Source organism: Somniosus microcephalus, chromosome 8 (genome assembly GCF_052327205.1).
Source record: "Somniosus microcephalus isolate GS21.2 chromosome 8, FLI_Smic_1.0, whole genome shotgun sequence".
NCBI lineage: Eukaryota > Metazoa > Chordata > Chondrichthyes > Squaliformes > Somniosidae > Somniosus > Somniosus microcephalus.
Genome location: NC_140994.1, coordinates 35141934 through 35159255, shown reverse-complemented (window position 1 = coordinate 35159255; position 17322 = coordinate 35141934). Strand labels below are relative to the sequence as shown.

At 42.2% G+C, this 17322-nt stretch overlaps 1 protein-coding gene across 2 annotated transcripts in view; it reads right to left on the bottom strand.

The window, feature by feature from the left end:
• The window catches only part of LOC147113444 (G protein-coupled receptor kinase 5-like), a 279468-nt gene that overhangs the window by 10763 nt on the left and 251383 nt on the right, over positions 1 to 17322 (bottom strand). For both annotated transcript variants that reach the window (XM_085994525.1, XM_085994524.1), the window contains exons 10-12: positions 4945 to 4982; positions 3156 to 3245; positions 623 to 831 (exon numbers count right to left, since the gene is read on the bottom strand). In XM_085994525.1, the coding sequence (XP_085850651.1) occupies positions 623 to 831; positions 3156 to 3245; positions 4945 to 4982 (337 nt within the window). The remainder of the gene's footprint in view (positions 1 to 622; positions 832 to 3155; positions 3246 to 4944; positions 4983 to 17322) is intronic.

Here is a 17322-nt window from a genome sequence, read left to right as displayed (position 1 = left end):
TGCCCCTGTAGACACCCCATGTAACAATGTGCAAAATGCTGGATGTGCAAAACGGCGAAGAAATTATCAAAAAATACCAGGAGCTAAAACAGAATAACAACAAGGCGGGGGTAAAAAGAGAATAGAAGGGAGAAAAGTGATAACTAAGCAGGAAAACAGAAGTAAAAAGGGGGAGAATGGGGACGAGAACTGAAGGAGGAGATAGCATGGAAAAGTGACACACATCTATACAGGAGTTCCTCTCCAATAAATAGACTCTTAACTTTATTTTAGCAGAACAGTACCCAAGGAAGTCAGGAGGCAGCGGACAGTCAAGTGGGTGGGCGGGGCAGGAGAAGAAAGAGAGAAGGGGAATGGTGCAGGGAAAGATGGGAGAGAAACCCTGTGGTGGAGGGGCACCTCTGTCTCTGTTGAGAACCGTCAGGATTTAGCAGACCCATGTTAATTGATGCTTAGGAATAATCTATAGCGCTATTCACAAAAAAATAATTTCCTAATTATAAGTCACACAAGAGTAACAAATTCAAAGTATAAATGTGTGCACGGGATATCCGAGCGTCCTTAACCAGGTACTGGTTATACAAAACGGTGGCCATTTTAAATATCGTTCTCCAGAGCTTACCATCTTGCAGATAGATTTTGCCTCTTCAGAGAACTTGTCTGTGTAAGTTTCTTCTGTTTCCAACACTCGTCTGTCTACCTCTTCCCTTTTGACTTTCTCTTTCCGTCCTCTAAATGGAGACTGCCCAGCAATCATTTCATAGATTAAGCACCCCAGACCCCAATTGTCAGGGCTTAATGTATATCGCTGATTGTTTAGGACTTCTGGAGCTATCAAGAGAAATACCAAAATTAAAGGCAGAACTCAGGTCAGCAAGTTCAATTTTTTAATAACAGATTGATCAAACTCTTGCACAATTGTGAATCTTCCAGAATAGCAACCAAATGTTCATATTTATTCCCATAATCCAGATCAAACGTGCAAATCAGAAACCTCATTGAATATTTAGGCTTTTAAACAAGCATTCACACTGTCCTTTAGATTCAGGTTTTTTTTAAACCAAGTTCATTTAAACTTTTTGGACCATTAAACCAGTACATGAGCAAGTAGTTCAAGTAGCAAGTAGGTTTCTCGCTCCACAGATGTGGCCCGACCTGCTGAGTATTTCCAGCATCTTCTGTTTATATTTCAGATTTCCAGCATCTGCAGTATTTTGCATTTTGTATTAGTTCAATTTTGGCCCTGTGGCCTTGAGGACTGTACACGGCCAACTGTGAATTTGATATTTTTTATAATACTTATTGCCAAGAGTGATAACAAATATTTTGCAATTAAAATTTGCATAATTAGAACCTCAAAATGGAACTTGCCAAATCGGTCTTTCTCTTAAAATGATATTTCAAACTTAAATTAACCTATATTTCACATATCGTGCTATAAATGCTGGTTAGGCACCCATCAGGATTAGGAATATTTATTTAAATAAATTCAGATTCCAGAGTTGTTCTGAAGATAAAATACAATAAGGCAGGTGCACAAGCAAATTAAGAGGCTGCAACAGGCTGCCAGGTTAATGCAAATACGCTCTCTTCATCGATTACCATCAGAGTCCTATCACTTTCCACACTAAACTATCACACAGGCGCCCTGGCCAATGCTTCCCTGAAGAACGTATAGTTTAAAAAAAAAAAATTTGTTCAGACTCCGATGCAAACAAGAATTGCAAATCATTAAACTACCCTGGTTAGGGCAGAGGAAATTAATAGCAGAATAACTCAAGAGTAATGTTCTTTAAAGCAAACTGTAAAATGTCAAATTATTTTTAACGGAAATAATTAGGGTCAGTCTGAAGAAACATGCAGGTGCACATTACTCAGCCGCCAACATTCCCAACACTGGCAGAGCAACTCTGCTGGGGATGTGGGCGACTGGGTGAACAGCAGCTGCACCTTCCTGCCTCCCTGGAAAATAATTTTTATTCCAATTATATGAAAATAATTGAAAAATACTTTCACTGTTCGATTTGGCAGATAGTTTGCAGCAGAATTGGAATATTAGCAATTCTACCGAGCGGTACAATACAGATTGATGCCCAGGATTCCACTGCAGCAGAGTCGTAATGCACGTTTTGAAAGGCCGTTGTATTATTCCAAAGATAACACCCAACAGAAGATTTACTGTAACAGCATTGTTCTAATTATTTCAGACGTATAACTAAAGCAATTCAGATCAAAGAAAGCTGAAAATTCTAAGAGACTTGACTAACGCTTTGCTTGTTTAGCAGCTCGTATACCTGTATGCATCCTGAAGCTAAATTCAATCAAAGGCACATCTGCGACTGTCAAGGTGCTTTGCTGTGGTTACACCTACTGTTCATTCAATTGCGTCAGGAGATGGCCCACCATCTCAAATGGTTCAAATTGTGTCAACAGTGCGATGCGCTACTTACACTCAGCATGGCCATGTGTGGAATCAGGCCTTTGGACTGTATTCATTCACTGAAACACATACTGGATAAACCAACTGCATGGGATACATGTTGTAATATACTCCAACTATTTGATACACCAGGAAATAGCATTTTAAACTAAACAAATACTGTTTCTTGTAAATGTTATAATCAAACAGGAGCGAGTGGAGAATTTCACATCAATGCGGTGAAGCAGGTGGCACCACACTCTTTGATGACTCAGATGTTTACAATGTATCAAGGCTGGGACAGATTCTAGTTAGAATACATAGAAAAAAAAACCAGCCAGCAGGAAAACTATTTTCAGCAATCTTTGTAAACACCTGTCAGTCATTTCTAATGTAATATATACACAGACAGAAGTAAACACAGAGATATGGATATTTAAAGTGGCATGTCAGGAGGATAAAAAATCATTAGGGAATAGCTTGTGCTTGCCTCAAGATCAAGTCAGGAACACATCTGGCTATATCAATGAATTTTGTTTTATGTCTTAATTTTGAAAAACAATTCTTCTTATGTCCTCTTAAAAAGTAAGTGTGAGTAGTCAGTCTGCACTTTACCATCAAGTAAAATTCTGTCACAATTGCACATGTTAAAAGGTTTAAAAATGGAAAATAAACTGTTAGTTTCCAAGACAAAATTAGTAAAATCACAATGTCCAATTTTAATTTTAGACCTTACCCATATATCCTACTGTTCCCACCCTGCCACGAATTGTTTCCCCTTCAGGAATTTTCACAGCTAAACCCAGATCAGATATCCTAATGTGACCTGTATGAATATAATTCAAAATAACACGAATAAGTTGGTTATTTATTTGATGAATGAATACATTGTCACTTTATAGTAAACACCTTCCAGTAGAACAAAAGGGAAAGAAGAAATATACCTACATTCCCTAAAACAAATCTTTACGTAGAATAGCTAACATGCTTGTTACTATGACAACCATGAACATTTCTCGAAGACCAAGAGCTACTTCAATTTTCTGAGGGCCCCCTGCTGCACCATAGAACACAGCGGACGGTTTACTATTCCCATGTGCAATTGGATTTGATCCTGTTGTTTTACCTTATAAGAAAATTTACTCTTGATGCACTGCATGGCTCTATTTGACATGCAAGAAATCATATGAAAGATTACTTTGTAATTTAAAAAAAAGGTATTCAAAGATCAGGAGAAGTTTTATGATTGTATTCTTTCATGACATGACTATTCCAATGTTCTAACTCTAGGCCTGCAGTGGCTGAGAAACGAGCTCTAGGAGTTGGGTTCCAGCCATTCATGTTAGTTTTTTCAATGTTACTCCTACCTCCAAAATAGATAGTGGGACAAAGAAAGCTCACAAAATTTGAGATAGATTAAGTATTTTGTTAAACATTAGAATAGATAGAAAATAAGTAGAATTAAAATAAAAATTGGGGGGGGGGGAGGGAAGGCAGGTGGGCAGAAGTATTAACATTCAATTATTTAAAATTGTAGTCGTCAATGTTTGATTTTATATTTAAATTGTATGCATTTTAGTTATATACAGTTAATATTACAGTGATAAAGATACTCCTGACATCTGAGTACCTTTTATAACATTAGCATTTACTTTAGATTCTGTGCACCTACCTATAGTCAGAGTTTAAATATTTTATTTTCAAAGACAGATAGAGTTACTTAAAAAACAGAAGCTTTACATGTAATGTAATATGTTGAAAGCTACCGAAACAGTAACACATTTGATCTCCCAACGGTTAGTTTGCAAAAAAGTGAATTTGAGTATTTATCACAGATTATTGAGATTGTTTTCGATATCCAGCTACTAATGGGAACTGTTCAAAGCAATTACATTTTCACTAGTACGGCTTTTCAAATGTATACTTCAATTTCTTTTAACTTGTTACTATTGCACGTCTCCTTTTTGTTAGAATTTCCCTTTTCATAAATTGTTCTTGGTGAGGAGTGAACGACGTTATACTATACAAGCACCTCCAGAAGTACTGGAGCATTATGCCCTATACTAACGTAATTCACTCCGGGGGAGGCTCTTTCAGCTCTTTCCATTGGCATAAATCTAGTTAGGTTAGCAAAAATGTTTTATGAAACATGCTAATGTGCAGGTTATTGCATTCCGTTGTGGAATAAATTAGAACTTTACATTTCTGTAACATCCTTTACATAAAATGCATGTAATATGGATGGTATTTAAGAATCAATAGTACCCTAACTGGACAAAATGATATAATGGTGCCCATAAAATATATTTATAATTAAAACATAATAAACTGGTGAGTAATTTATAATTTTTTAGTTTATATATATACACACATATAAATTTTTAATACAGGGTACAACACAACTGATCATTGAGTTAAGGGGAAAATAACAAATTCTGCGGCCAGAAAGTCAGTAAAGTTCACTCTGAATCCGAACACACTGAACTACGCTACAATTATTACATTGACAGAACTGGAATACTTACCATAATCATCTAACAATATGTTTTCAGGTTTCAAATCTCTGATAAAATGAAACAAATATAAAAGGTTACACATCTGTGGTCATTTTATACAAGAAGATTGCTGCATTACACTTTAGCAAAAAAAACTGAACATATTTTCTTTTTCTAATTACATAGTATTTACAACACAGAAACAGGCCATTCGGCCCAACAGGTCTATGCCAGCGCTTATGCTCCACACGAGCCTCCTCCCACCCTTCTTCATCTAACCCCCATCAACACATTCTTCTATTCCTTTCTCCCTCATGTGTTTATCTAGTTTACCCTTAAGTGCATCAAAAATTAGACCTAATTTTTATCTGGCTCTATCCCATCCAGACTGCTCTTCATTCCTCCTTCAGTCACAGCAGTGGGTCAATGTTTGGTGCATGTTTTCATAGCTGACTAGGTTTTAACTTGGGACAAATACAAAATCAGACCTCTTTGGACTGAATTTTGCTGGTGCTCAGAGGGCGGGTTCGGAGGTGGGTCTGCTGTCAAAATAGTAAAGTTTGACAGCGGGTAAGGAACCGCCTCCACGCGAGTCTCCCAAGTGTCGGGTCTGTCGGCACTGAGCAGACCCGACACCAAGCGGCAATTGACATAATTAAATGGGTTGTTAACATCCAATTAACTGTTATTTTAAGCCTACATTTCAATTTTATGTGCTCCCCCACGGGTTACCCGCTGCTCGGGGACCACGTCAGCTCAGCATGTCGTGAGTGGATTCAGCATTGAATTATTTCACCTGACAGCTGCCAAAGTTGTATAAAAGATCCCATGTTACAGCTGTTCACTTTCAAAGCTCAGCAACTACTGGTTACTGCATTTGGAAGACATATTGAGCTTTCTGCAGCTTGCAAGTGTTTGGAGCCAGCTCTCTATCCAGTGTCACCTCATTGGAACAACCTCTCTCACCATTGACAGATCGCTTCTGTCATCTCAACCTCGCCTGCCATCTATTCCATCAGCATCGTTGCCCTTGAAAAAATCTCACCTTTGTCCTCAGAATCCCACCAAGATCAGCCCCAACACCAGCATCACCGGACACACCAGTAACACCACCACCACCAGGCTTCTCTGCAATCACCTGATGCTGCACGGGACACAGGGCATCAGCACCCGACCACATTGCTGCCTGGGATGGCCTCACCATGGCCAGATTTACTTCACTTGACGTTGTACACCTTGGCTGCCACATGATGCGCCAGGTTGGCACCACCCCACACCAACACCATAAAGCATCCCTACAATGCCCAAGCCATTCCTTTCACACTCATCGCCATTGCGGGGGAGGGGGAGAGGGTGCCCTTATGGCACACCATTCACTGCAACTCACTAAGCCACTTCAAAAGGTGCACGCAAATCTGTCCAAGAATGCAAAGTGCTGAAAATAAAGGTTTCAATGTTTGACAGCACATTACCAGAAACTTCACATGAACATTGACTAAACCACCCTTGTGTGTTGTTAGTTGGTATGCTTGCAGTAGGATGAGGGCGAGGGCGAGGGGTGGCTAGTGAGATGGGGAAGTGATAATGTAGATAGAGAGGGATGGGTGGAGGTGCAAGGTAAGTTGGTGTGAGTAAAGATGTGCAGGAGTAGGGTAGGGAAGGCAGAGTGATGGGGGTGTGATGAGTGGTAAAACAGGATGAGGTTGAGTGTGGCTTTGCAGTAATGTTTCATGATCTACTGAGATCATTGAAAGGTTTGCACCACTGCAGTCTGGTCCTCCTGACGACATCCCTGCTTGTGCCCTCCTCTGCAATGTGCAACCAGGCTGCGCTGATCTCCTGGGGAGGTCTCTTCCACCCATGGGAAGGGAAGAGAACCTCCCTGCGTGCTGTGACTCCCTCCATAAGCATATGGAAGGAGTCATGGGAGAGCCTGGGTGCAGCCGTGCACCTCTGCACAATGCTCGTCAGTGTTTGCAGCACCTCAATGCTGTGGAACACTGACAGCAGAACTGTCAAGATCAATTTGGACATGGCCCCGTTAAGGAAACTGGCTGATGACGTGTCATCAAATTACATCATCAGACCCGCTTCCGATTAATTGGCTGGGAACCTCGCAAGGCGGGCTTAATAAGCCCAATCAACGTAAAATCACTTGGAGAGTACGGGCTGCAGTAGGCAGCCAGCTGGGACCGCAACACCGACCCCGGCCGCGCCGCAGCCTTTGCCAGGCCTGAATTGCCAGTTTAGATAACACCATAATTTGACCCAATGCAGGCCTTCAGATTTAGTCTAGTCCATCCTTTTATAACACCCATGCAGTACTCATGCAAAGGAGGGCAAATCTTAGCTCTGCATCAGTGCTGTCACTCTCATACTCCCCAATACGTTTTCCTGTCACAATGACAAGTGATTGAGTGCCCATTTGTGGCTAGCACTGACATAACAAAGTACTTCAAACTCACATAAAACTGCCTCTATTTCCTGATACGACTGTGTGCAATCTGTGGGAGTTGGGGAGAATAATATTTTTAAAAATTCACTGTCTTAGTAATTTAATTTTGGTGTGGTGGTATTCCACTGAAGGACAAATCACTCTGAATTTATTGCTTTTTAAGGTGCAAGTCCCTACAAGTAATTTTGATCTCATCCGAGTTGGTTTTGCCAAACTGGATATATCATTTCTGGTTATCCTTAAATAATTGTCATAAAATTAGTCTATTTTACTGAAGTAAAAGTAAAAATCAGGTAGCATTTGTGAAGCTTGTGGTACATTGTTAAAACCAAACAAAGGCATCAAAGCTATGCCAAAGGACTGGTATCTCACAGGTAAACATCAAATTCTAATGCTTTGGATGACATTTTTTATATGATTAGTTAAAATGAGACTAACAAAAAATAATTAATTATCTTTGATAATCTGAATGTGTTCTCTTTGTCATTTGAGATTATGGAAACATGCAAGACAACATCAAACCATTTTTGAATTTTTGGCTGATTAAGTATAAACCCAATCTTCCAGGCAGATCTCGAGACCGGCGCCGAATCTGAAACCATCCATCAGAGACTATGGGCCAAATCTTCCTGGATTAATGACGCGTTAACAACGCATGCCATTATTAACGCACAAATCAGCCAGAAAATTCAGGGGATGAAGAGATACACCATGAGTTGCGATTCACCAGAACTTCAGTCGATTTATGCCGCTCCACCATTTACATTGCACAAACGGTAACTTGTCTTTAGCCTCCCCGTTATTTTTAAGAACTTGCTGGATTTGCACATTAATTGCCGAGTAAACTCACCACAGAATGTTAGGGCTCATAATAGCGCAAGTACCTTTGTAACAATATGATAATTGTTAATGCAATGCCAATCAATCGCTCTGGTCCAGAAACGGAACAATTTGAACTGTTGAGTCTCATTCCTGCATTATTGTTAGAGGTTTTAAAAATGTAAAATTTTAATTTTTTTATCTTACTTTTCTCTTCTGTCTTTTTTTCCCTTTCTCTCTTAATCCAATCCTTCTTTCCCTCTCTTTATTTCTCTTCCTGTACCTGATTTGACTAATTCACCCTCCTTCTCTGTCATTCCTCTGTTTCCTTCTCAATCCTTGGTTAAGGAGGTAGACTGTTGGTCCCGTGGTTCACTAAGGTCCCAGATGCCCCAGCTCGCACTTCCAGCAAGTTATGTCGCAGTTTTTTCTTTGTTTTAGAGCTGATGGGTGCAGGAGCATGTCTAACGGCGCAGGCTGAAAGATGTCCTGCTCCAGCAAGATTTGGCCCGATGTATCAGACATTTATCAAAACGGATACTTGGTCTTGTTTTGAATCGTTGTTATATCTGCCTATTCCTTTTAAAGAAACAGTTCCACAAATGCACAGGACATTGTGCTTGCTTGTGCACCTTTGCATGCAGACAATGACATGTTCTTTGCAGTTTCTTGTTTGGCGGCAATGATTGATGCTGATGGCAAGGGAGACGACCTCAAGAGCTATGTATTGTGTTAGATCTGTCCATCCTCGGTATCTACTTAAGTAGTGGTTTTGACTATGTGTCAGTATTCTATTATGATCTAAGGGCAAAGCCTATGTCTGATCACCTGGTGGTATAACCCTCGGACTGCAGCGGTTCAAGGCGGCGGCTCACCACCACCTTCTCAAGGACAATTAGGGATGGGCAATAAATGCTGGCCTTGCCAGCGATGCCCACATCCAATAAAAACAAATTAAAATGCTGCATTTCCTTCATAATTCACTGAAAGCTCTCCCTTTTTATGCACAGATCTTTTTCTTCCATAAGACTCATTGCTGGAAGATTCATTAGTTCCAGAACAAGCCACAATAAATGTATATCTGTTTGGTATATTATTCTTTCATGGCTGACAGGGCAGTTGATTGTTTTAAGTCCCCACCTGATTTGATTTTAGAAAACAAATGTCAAGTAGCACTGGAGAGTCCACGATCGCTGCTGAAAAGGCACAACAGGTCAAAGGTTCGTGTTGCATGACTCTGAATGAATGTGCATGGAAAGTTTCTATTGGAGATTTTCCATATGCTCCTAACACATACCATTCTGATAAAGGAGTACATTCATGCATGACTGTTGGGAACGACTTCAAAGCTATGTGTCCCAGGTGATAGTGCTAATGTAGTCAGTATTTGAGTGATCAGTTTAAAATACTGATGAAATAAATATTTCCATGCTTGGCAATGTATTGTTTTCACAAAAGGCTTTTGTTATAAACTTACTGCTCTCCAAAACAAAAACAGATTGGTGAGGCATAGTGAACTCAAGGAAAGCAAGAGGCTGTACAACACACTGACTATAGATTGCATCAAGTAAATGAACAGTCTTTATTCTTAAGTACAACTTGTCAGAGATTGCTTGAAGTATTGTGGCTGAGCTTTGATGGAGGAAAGCTTTCTATGAATGGATCTGTGATATAAATTCTGTGCGATTCAGTGATAGCTTGTGATATAAGCTAACAAAAACCATACAGTGACTTATTCAATGGGATTTTTTTTAAATAATGGAAGTATCCATCATTCATTATGTCAGATCAAAGATTCTACCATCTCTCTAATCACAGTAGAAAGATATGATTTTTAGTGTTGTCCTTTTTTTACAACTCTGATTTTTATTTTTATATGGGGTTTAGAAGTGGTGTGGCACTGGTTTATTTTTCTATGCACTGTTGCCCGAGTTTTTGAAGTTATTTTTCTCCACTCTTAGGTTCCCTTATGATGTACATCATTCTCTACTCAAGAAGGCGGCCTTGTAACCAGTTTTTTTGTGTCAATGCCATTCTGTCACTAGCAGACAGGACAAGTCTAAGAGTAGATGAGAAGTGACCCTCATACAGGTTTTTTCCTATGGAAAAACACCTTGGCTCTTCTCTATGCCCCTTTGACAGTTCCGTTCATTCACTATGTGGAGCATCACAGTAGAGTACATTTAACTCACCGCGCCACTGGGTTGTCTCCCATTATTAGATTAAGTGAGGTGCAACTTTTCAAATTATACAAATTTCACTTGGTAACTTCTTTAGCGAGTCAACGGTTTGAATCTGTTATGTATTGTGTGTTCTCCTCCCACCTGTGGTGGCGCTGTCACAGCAGATAAATGGTTGAGTGTTCTCTTGGTTAAGTTTAGCTCTCTTTGTTCGGAACTTTCCAGAACTTCCTTTCCTTCCTGAATAAAGCACTTCATGTTTGAATCTCTGAGTTCTGAGTCCTAAATTGTGTCTAGGTAGAAAGGTACCGACACAACAAGTGGCGACGAGGATCGGATGAATCTGCGTTGTGGGAACTTTCTTGTTTTCAACTACAAAACACTCGGAACAGAGATTGCAGCATCACATTAATGTTACGGCAGTGAGTAAACAGAAATTTAAATTTGAAACGTGAGATGGCTACTATATTAGGAAACATTGGTGATTTTGATGAAAATGTGGAGCAATGGAGCGCATATACGGAACGTTTTGACTATTTTGTATTGGCGAATGCGGTGGCAAACGAAAAGGTTCATGCCTATCTTTTTGAGTGTAATGGGGCCGAAGACATTCAATTTACTTCGCAGCCTAGTGCAGCCAGATAAGCCAGGAACTAAAACATATAAGCAACTGGTGGAAATTCTTGGAGCACATTTTTCACCAAAACCTTTGTGAAATCTAAATCTCTCAGCAATAACCAAATGGAATCAAGAGGAGGGGGAATCAGTGACGATGTTTATTGTTGCTTTAAAAAGGTTGTCAGAACACTGCGAGTTCAAGGTGGTGCTGAAGGACACCATTAGAGACAGACTCGTGTGTGGTCTGCAAAATGCAACCACACAGAAGCGCCTTCTTACTGAGGACAACCTTACTCTTGAAAAGGCCATTGAAGTTAGTGTCTCCATGGAGATGGCGGAAAAGGAGGCTCACCAGTCGAGTTCAACAGGGAGAGTTCACAAGATGTCGTCTGAGCCTAAAGGTGCAAGGAACGACACATGTTACCGCTGTGGGAAAACGGGCCATCATGCTAATGACTGCTGGTGTACGGAGCTGGAATGCCAAAATTGTGGCAAAAAGGGTCACATTGAATGTGCCTGTAGAGGTAAAAAAAGAACAGACAGAGCTGGGAAGCATGAAAGCAAAATGTCTGTATTTGGACAAGAGAGGAAAAGGAGTGTTCATTCAGTGCAGTATGATGGAACAAGCAAAACAGAGGGGAACGACACCTCTGAGGAGGAAGAGGTGCACATACTGACGGTTGCAGGTGGTTCAAATGGCTACTGGGTATCACCACTGGTGGAGGGACAATCAGTGCGGATGGAGGTGGACACAGGCGCGGCTGTGTCCCTTGCTTCAGACACTGTCTACAACAAAATGCTAAAGCATCTTACCCTTCAGCCAACAAACATTGTGCTAAAGACGTATACCGGCGAACCTGTGGCCATGAGAGGCGCCATTGAGGTGGCAGTTAAATTGAACGGACAGACTGCAAAACTGCCACTATATGTGGTAAAGGGAAATTACCCATCGCTACTGGGACGTGCGTGGCTAGAGAAAATCACGCTGGACTGGCCTGCAGTCCGCATGATGTCAAAAGGGGAGTCAGGTCTGACTGCAGTGTTAAACAAACATGCAGAACTCTTCAAGGGAAAACTTGGGAGCATGAAAAAGATCAGTGTGAGACTGGACATTAAACCTGACAGCAAGCCGAAATTTCACAAAGCCCGACCTGTACCCTATGCAATTAGGCCAAAAGTTGAGGCTAACTTGGAGGCCTTAGTCGAGAATGGAGTCCTGGAGCCTGTGAGCGTGAAGAAATGGGCCACACCCATTGTTCCTGTCCTGAAAAAGGATGGATCTGTTCGAATCTGCGGGGATTTTAAAGTGACTATTAACCTGGCTTATCTACAAATGCATGTCGATGACAAATCAAAGGAGCTGCTGACAATTGTGACACACAAGGGGCTATATAGGTACTGCCGCCTTCCGTTTGGAATTACGTCAGCCCCTGCTCTATTCCAAAGGGCAATGGATCAGATTTTGAATGGACTGCCAGGAGTCCAGTGCTACCTGGACGACATCCTTGTCACTGGGACAAATGAGGATCATCTTCTGAACTTGGATGTGACACTACAACGACTGAAAGAGTACGGACTCAGAGTTCGTAAAGACAAATGTGAATTCTTTCAGTCTTCAGTTGAGTACCTGGGGCATGTGATTGATGCTACTGGCCTGCATAAGTCGCCGTCAAAGGTCAAGGCGATCGTGGAGGCCCCAGCACCCCAGAATGTGAGCCAGTTACGTTCATTTCTGGGGCTACTTAACTACTATGGGAAGTTTATTCCAGACTTAGCAACATTGCTGAAGCCGTTACATCAGTTGCTATGTCAAGGCAAAACATGGAAATGGACTGAACTGTGCAACGAAGCTTTCGCCCAAGCAAAGAAAACATTGCTGAAATCGGAGGTCCTGACACACTTCGACCCAAAGCTACCCGTGCAGCTAGCATGTGATGCGTCACCATATGGTGTGGGAGCAGTCATATCCCACATCATGCCTTCTGGTGAAGAGAAACCTATCGCCTTCACATCACGCACCTTGAACAAGGCCGAGAGTAACTGTGCACAGATTGAGCGCGAGGCCTTGGGAATCGTTTTTGGAATTCGAAAATTTCATCAGTACCTGTTTGGGAGAAGGTTCACACTCCTGACGGACCACCGTCCATTGACTTCAATCTTCGGGCCCCACACCGGAATTCCGTCTCTTGCTGCAAGCAGGATGCAAAGGTGGGCTTTACTGTTGTCAGGACACACATACGACATCAAATATCGCAAATCAGACTTGCACGGCAACGCAGATGGTCTCTCGAGGCTACCCTTGCCTGTTACTCCCCCAGAGCCTCGTCAGATAGACATCTTCTACTTTAGACAAGTGGAGGGAGCACCTGTCATGGCAGTTCAGGTGCGAAGGTACACCTGCAATGATCCAGTCCTGTCTGAGGTAATGGACGATGTCATTCGAGGGAGAGCTATAGGAGATTCTCCTAGTTTGAAACCTTACGTTTCAAAAAGAAATGAGCTCTCCGTCCAGGCAGGTTGTCTTCTTTGGGGACGCCGTGTCATCATTCCGCCACCTCTGAGGGAACCTATACTGCAACAACTTCATACAGGCCAGTGGGATGGTTCGGATGAAGGAAATGGCAAGAAGCTACTTCTGGTGGCCAGGTCTTGATGGAAATATTGAGGAGAAAGCCAAGACATGTTCCCCATGTCAAAGGGTCCGGAATGTTCCACAGTTGGCAACCCTACACCCCTGGGATTGGCCTGCAGAAGTGTGGCAGCGAGTACATGTGGACTTCGCCGGTCCTTTCGAAGAGAAGATGTTTATGGTGGTTGTGGACGCTCGTGGCAAGTGGCCGGAGGTCGCCGTGATGATGGCAGAGAAAACAATTGAGAAACTTGGTGAGATGTTCAGCCGTTATGGCTCACCAGAACAACTCGTAAGTGACAACGGTCCACAATTTGTATCACAGGAGTTTGCAACCTTCCTGCATGTGAATGGTGTCCAACACATCAGGTCTGCGCCCTATCATCCCTCTACTAACGGCCTGGCAGAAAGGTTCGTGCAAACTTTGAAGCACGCCTTGAAGGCATCGCAAGGTCAGGGCTCCATCCACCAACATCTGAACAGCTTCCTGTTGTCCTACAGGAACGAGCCGCATGCCACAACCAAAACTTCCTCCGCTTCGCTCATGATGAAGAGGCAGTTGCGGACAAGTTTTGACTTACTCAAACCTCCAAGGGCAGAACAGGTTGTCCATTGTCAACAACAAGCTCAAGTTGAAAAGAGAGAGAAAAGAGCCAAGGAGAGACTGTTTCACCCTGGAGAGCACGTCCTAGCTCGAAACTACAACACTGGATCGAAATGGGTTCCTGCTACGGTGATCGCGCAGACAGGCCCTGTGTCTTACACGGTTGAGACGGCCGAGGACGTCGTCTGGAGAAGACACACAGATCAACTGTTGCTAGGAGCAGAGGCAGCCACAGAGGCTCCAACGGCTGGTTGGCCTGAACTGTTTACGGATGATACCGCAAACCAGCATCCTTTGCCACAGTGCTCTTCTCCAACACAGGAAGTCATAGAGACTGTTCCACCTGTGCAAACTCCTGACTTTCGACTGACACAGGCACCTTCTCCATCTAGGCCTGTGTCAATGCCTACTGCTGTGGAAGCCAGCGATGACCGCCGGTATCCTGTCAGGGAGCGGCGGCCTCCAAGACGCTTGGATCTGTAGGCTTAGTGACTTACCCACAAGACTGGGGCAGAATAAACTCCAGGGTAAAGTCAGGGTTTGAGGCAGTCTACCTCTACCCTTGGTTAGTGAGTGCATTGAAAGTAACTTACCTGTTGAGGAATAATGTGGACCTTTCATTTAAGAGGGGAGGAATATGTTATGTATGGTGTGTTCTCCTCCCACCTGTGGTGGCGCTGTCATAGCAGATAAATGGTTGGGTGTTCTCTTGGTTAAGTTTAGCTCTCTTTGTTCGGAACTTTCCAGAACTTCCTTTCCTTCCTGAATAAAGCACTTCATGTTTGAATCTCTGAGTTCCGAGTCCTAAATTGTGTCTAGGTAGAAAGGTACCGACACAACAGAATCAATGGTTTTGTTACCTATATTTTAGATTTTAAAAATGGCAGCTCACCCATCAGTCTGTGATAATACAGCGCATCACATTATCTTCCCTTAATGAAAACAAGGATTTCTGTGTCTGACAGTACAAATTGTACTCTTGCATCCATCAATGTATATACATCATTGCCCTATACTAGCAAATTACAAAGTATAAAGGTGTTACTGTCACACCAATGGAGCAATTGAAAGAATAATTCTAGCAACTTTTAGTACTTCTTTGAACTTTTCTTGTCTGTTACTATTCATTTGATTATCTGAGTGCTAAGCTGATTGTTACCAATGGGTCAGTGACATTCTTGGAGAAGCTGACTAGTAAATGATGAGTGGCCTTTCTATATAAGGAAGCGGAGGCTTTACTACTTACTTACCAAGGTCAGATAATTGCTAACAATGTTTTTTTTTAAATGAGAAAAGACCATGAAGCAGACTGCAAAGACATTGCAACAAGATGATATTTTTTTTAAAATGAAAATCAGCAAATCTCACTGAAAATATGTCAAAGTACATTAATGCACTGTGCCACTGGGATGTCTCCCATTATTAGATTAGGTGAGGTGCAACTTTTCAAAATTTCACTTGATACCTCCCTTATAAATTCAATGGTTGAGTTGGGAGTTACCTACATTTAGATAAAACAAATTGTAGCTCACCCATCAGTCCGTCAGGCCTGTTACTGGAAGTTTAAGCATACATTTACACGCCAACTTTAGCATTGCTGGAAGGCGGTTCCTGCTTTGCAGTGATATACAGGAAACTCTTTTTTATCCAGCACCGACGGAACCGGCGTGGTGCCGGTTGATCAAAAAGTCCGGATTACAGAGAGGTATACTTACTAAGGTACGAGAGCCCCGTACACGGCCACAGGAGCCCTGGTTACATGGCACTTGTGCAGGAGTCCCGGTTACACGGCTACAGATCCAGGAGTCCCTGTTGCACGGCCACAGGTGCAGGAACCCCGGTTACACGGCCACAGATCCAGGAACCCCGGTTACACGGCCACTAATATATAGTAAAACTTACCTGAACCTACTCCTGAACTTTGCCGGTTAAGAGAGATTTCCGGATATTTTTTTAGGTGCCGGTAAAGAGAGAGTTTCCTGTAGAAGCGATGGTATATTTCTGGATGGGAGCAGTGAGACCCCTGGAGGAGGCACACTCACACTGCTTGGGTTTGACCACTCGTTAAATATAACAGGCTTAGAGCATCTTCAGGGGGTCCCTCAATTAAACGTTTCGAGAGTGCAAGCTCTACCACCTGTGCTCTCAATACATTTAAATTCAACAGCTGCGAGCAGAGCTCTGCGTATGCAAAAAAAGCAAGCATGGCTGAGTTCTCTCCTAGCTGCAGGAATTCAGATTGGAGCCAGGCGGTTTAAAGGTACTGCCAGGCTGTAACATGTACTGCAGTTACTAGTCTAAGATCAGGAGCTGCAGTATAAATGTACCCTCATTTTGCTAAAACCCACTGTTAAATAATAAGTCTAAAAGACAACTTATTTTTATGTCTTGCAAATGTTTTAGCATCACACTGCGTCACATTACATAGCTGTAATTTATACATGCTCTGTTGGTGTGGATAAAGCATTAATTGACAAGTACCAAACAGTAGTGGATGAGCTTCAGGATACCTTCATAGCTTCAGCTAGCTTTACTGTATTTTTTTTGGGGGGGGGGGTGGTGGGGGGGGGACAGGGCGTGGTGGGGAGGGAGGGTTTTAAAAGACAATACTACATGCATGTTTAGCCATGTAGTTTCCTTTTGGTTGGGATGGATTGTCATTTGCCGTTACATTTTATCGATTGTTCTTATGTGACCAGTGTGCTGGATCTGGTTGTTTGCTGTTGCAGCACAGGAACGGAGACCAAATCTTGAAAAAGAATCCTCCTCTTTAAGTACATGATCCTTTCAGAAAGATATCTGCAATGTGCATCAGCCCCCGATAATTGGGCTTGGAAGAGATGCATTGCAAGGCTGCAGTGAAGAGAAAACAACGTTTGGAGGTTTTTTTTTAGGATTACTATGATGAGCTGGATGATAACTGCAGGGGAAAATTCTAAGTCGCAGTATACATCCCTCCAAAACTTGCAGGCCGGTCCAGATTAGAGGTCTTGGATAGGTTAAAGTTGATATTCTGTGCACAGTAAGGCAAGTGTGAGATGATGAAAGACTGACACTTTTCTGGTTTCATCTTCATCCAGCTGCAATCTAGTGAGGCACTGTC